The following is a 3655-nucleotide window of genomic DNA, read 5'->3' as shown; positions in this document are numbered from 1 at the left end:
GGGAAGGGAGCAGAGGCAGCCAGCCTGTCCGTACGCCTGATGTGACCTGCCAAGCCAGGCTGCGGGTGATCTTGCCCACACCCCTCTCTCCTCCGCTCCCTTCACAGGTACATCCACCGGCCCTGCCTTCAGGTGGTCGAGGCCATGCTGGTGGCAGCAGTGACCGCAACCGTGGGGTTTGTCATGATTTACTGCTCGAGAGACTGCCAGCCCATCCAGGGGAGCACGGTGGCATATCCCCTGCAGGTAGGAGGTGCTGGAGAACAGCCCCCCCGGGGTGGGAGGCACCCTGAGCCTGGGCAGAAGCTGAGGGCCAAGCAGGGAGACAAGACTGTTGGATTTTGTGGCACTGGACCTCAGTCGATGCCCTCTGCCACAGACCCAAGCGTGGGGTTGGTGTGCTTGCTGCCCAGAGCTGCCTCCTCACCAGCACATGTCCCCTGAGCCTGGCAGCTGCCCTGACGCAGGGCAGCCTGGTTCTACCCCTTCTCACTCTCTCTTTTCTCCCCCCTCAGCTTTTCTGCGCTGATGGAGAGTACAACTCCATGGCCACTGCCTTCTTTAACACACCTGAGAAGAGCGTGGTCAATCTCTTTCATGACCCTCCAGGTTCGTGTCCCGGCGAGCGGGTCCTTGAACACAAGCAGAGCGGGGCTGGGCTTGTGCGGGGTGACCAACTTGTTCCCTGGGATTGAGCAGCACAACCCCATGAGGGCACGACGAGATCCAGCAAAGCACTGCTGCTCCTTTCCCGGGGTGGGGGAAGGAGGAGGGATGGGTGCTGTGCCTGGTGCTGCCTGCGGGCCTGGTTTCAGGAGCCAGTGGGCGAGGACCTGGCTGTGTTCGTGCATGTTTGCAAGCTGCTGCTTCGGAGTTGCGTGGGAGCACGTCTGACCTTCGCTGGCTGTCACAAGCTCATCCTGGAAATGTCCCTGGTTGTTTTCTTCATTAGCAGGGCCTCTTGCCCCAGAATGACTTTACCTTCTGGGCAGGTTGCGGAGGTGGATCTTGGGGTTTGGATTTGCTTAGGAAATGCAGTTTGGCTCCCAGGATCTGGCTCCAGTTTCCCTTGGACCTCGCCTAACGCCAGCGTGCCCTCTGCTGCTGCTCTGAGCTTTGTGCCCAGCTGCACGTGGGCAGGGAGCAGACAGCTCTGAATTTCTGGACTGTCAGCCCAGAATGTGCAGCTTGGCCACCTGCAGCCAAGTGATGACTGTCCTGTGTCTCAGGGCCGCTCCCTGCAGTGCTGGGTCCTCCCTGGCTCGGAGCTTCAGTCCATTGACCTCTCTGTGGAGAGGTTGCACAGGACTTGTTTAAACTAGACTGAGCAGCTCAGCACTCCTAAAATAGGCTGAGTCCTGGGGACAGCAGGGTCTTGCTGTGATGGCACAGCCCGTGCCGTGAGGCAGCTGGGGACTGGCTGGAGCAGCGTGGGAGCTGCAGGACAGGAGGGGGTTTGCAGGACTTGCTCTGCTGAGTTGTTCCTGAAGCTGGTGGTAGGGCCTCTGCCAGCCCTCCAGCTCCTCTGTCCTCCTGACCTCGTCCTCCAGCGCTGGCGGTCCCTCAGGGCTTTGAAGTTCATCGGGAGGCTGGGAATCGCGGGGCTGGGAGTGGACAGGGTCGTCACAGGTCGCGAGGAGGAAGGGCCTGTTTTGGACTTGGTGGGGTGGGAGCTCTGGGAATGGTGCCGGCTGGCTGGCAGGGCCCTGGAGAGGGCAGAAACAACCTAAAGAGCTGGTTTGAACAGCCAGGATGGGAGGTGCACCTGATGAGAGGGGCTGCTGCTGCCTGTTCTCCCACGGCTGCAGCCCATTGCGGTGTCCTCAGCGCTGACTCTCCATTCTCTGTCCCCCTCAGGATCTTACAACCCCATGACACTGGGCATGTTCACGCTGATGTATTTCTTCCTGGCCTGCTGGACCTACGGCCTCACAGTGTCTGCGGGGGTCTTCATCCCCTCCCTGCTGATCGGCGCTGCCTGGGGGAGGCTCTTCGGCATCTCCCTGTCCTACCTGACCAAAGGCTCGGTGAGTCCTTGGTGGGAAGGGCTGTTGGGTGGCAGGAGCCATGGCACCCAGCCCTGCTCCTCGCTGCTGGGCAGGAGGCACGAGCAGGCAGCGTGCGTGGAGCTGGCTAAGAGCTTGGCACAGCGGTTTGGGGGGTGTTGGCTCCTCGCTTAACGTCTTCCTGAGCTGGGTCTGGGCTCTCCCGTGTCCTGACAGAGCTGTGCCAGCAGGCTGGGCTGTGTGGGCAGCCTCAGGCACTCCTCCCCGCTTTGGAGGGGGGTTTGGGGGCCAGGACACTGCTCGCTCTCTCTGGATACCCGGGAGCCAGCAGCTGACTTGGCTCCTCCTCTCTCCTGTGCTCAGATCTGGGCTGACCCTGGGAAGTACGCCCTGATGGGAGCTGCCGCGCAGCTGGGTGAGTTCCCCAGGAGGTGGCCACCTCCTGCTGGTGTCGGCGGGTGGTGGCATGGGAAAAAGCAGTCCTTGGGTGCCTGGTGCAGCTTCCTCCCCAGCCTCAGCCCAGCCTGGCTGTCAGCTTCCGAAGGACCCTGCCCGGCACAGGCAGCGCTGGGGCACTAGCGAGGGCTGGGCTCATCCAGGGCACCTCTGCCTGTACGGGCAGCCCTGGACTGCTGTGCAGAGACTGGGGGGCCTTGGGTGTTCTGCCGTCCCCTGCCCCATGTCTTCCTGCCCTCTTGAAGTCCCAACACCTTGGGTGTCTCTCTCAGGCGGGATAGTGCGGATGACGCTGAGCCTCACGGTCATCATGATGGAGGCAACAGGCAATGTCACCTATGGCTTCCCGATCATGCTGGTGCTGATGACGGCAAAGATTGTGGGAGACTACTTTGTGGAGGTGAGGGCTGGTGTGAGAGGCTGGGGGTCAGGGGGCTGGTGCTGGTTGCTGCAGGGGGACCAGGACAAGCGTGGGCTCCCTCTGAGGTGAGCTGCTGCCTGGCTCTACCCCTCGGCCTCTCGCCAGGCTTCTCCTGGCAGCTCGGCTCTCGTTGCAGGGCCTCTACGACATGCACATCCAGCTGCAGAGCGTGCCTTTCCTGCACTGGGAGGCCCCAGTGACGTCCCACTCCCTCACGGCCAGGTAGGTGGGCTGGTGGATGCTCGGTGCTCCCGGGGCAGCAGCTTTTGGACCGTGCTGTTGGCCTGAGCTGGAAATGGAGGTGGTGACGCAGTTTGGTCCCAGGAGCCTGATGCCATCTGCTCGGCTCCTTCCCCAGCAGGGAGGGTGGCCTGCAGTGTGTTCCCTCTCCTCATCCCCCGCAGATTTTGGGGACAGAGGAGGCATCAGGGTGTGGGTATTGGGGGGACATTTGGGGCATGCCGCTGTGGGGCTGTGTTTCACACCAAGCCTTCCTTGCAGGGAGGTCATGAGCACTCCGGTCACCTGCCTGCGGAGGATCGAGCGAGTGGGCACGGTGGTGGACATCCTCAGCGACACCTCCTCCAACCACAACGGTTTTCCAGTGGTAGAGAGCAACCCTGATGCCACGCAGGTGGGCTCGGGGTGGGCCATGGTGTGGGACCCCCACCTTTGCCCCCCACCTCGCCATCCCAGCCCTGACTCATGCCTAGTGCTCTGTTGCAGGTGGCAGGACTGCGGGGGCTGATCCTGCGTTCCCACCTCATCGTCC

At 62.3% G+C, this 3655-nt stretch overlaps 1 protein-coding gene across 1 annotated transcript in view; it reads left to right on the top strand.

Annotated features, from left to right (window-relative positions):
- CLCN7 (chloride channel, voltage-sensitive 7) overlaps positions 1-3655 on the top strand; it is a gene marked incomplete at both ends in the record, with an annotated part of 12381 nt that overhangs the window by 8184 nt on the left and 542 nt on the right. Inside the window, 8 exons of the mRNA XM_010139015.1 lie at positions 108-246; positions 516-609; positions 1858-2027; positions 2370-2421; positions 2735-2862; positions 3020-3105; positions 3385-3517; positions 3610-3653. Of these exons, the coding sequence (XP_010137317.1) occupies positions 108-246; positions 516-609; positions 1858-2027; positions 2370-2421; positions 2735-2862; positions 3020-3105; positions 3385-3517; positions 3610-3653 (846 nt within the window). The remainder of the gene's footprint in view (positions 1-107; positions 247-515; positions 610-1857; positions 2028-2369; positions 2422-2734; positions 2863-3019; positions 3106-3384; positions 3518-3609; positions 3654-3655) is intronic.

The sequence above is a fragment of the Buceros rhinoceros genome, unplaced genomic scaffold (genome assembly GCF_000710305.1).
Source record: "Buceros rhinoceros silvestris isolate BGI_N320 unplaced genomic scaffold, ASM71030v1 scaffold22516, whole genome shotgun sequence".
Taxonomy (NCBI): domain Eukaryota; kingdom Metazoa; phylum Chordata; class Aves; order Bucerotiformes; family Bucerotidae; genus Buceros; species Buceros rhinoceros.
The sequence above is the reverse complement of the archived record's forward strand: the minus strand, read 5'-3'. Positions and strand labels throughout refer to the sequence as shown.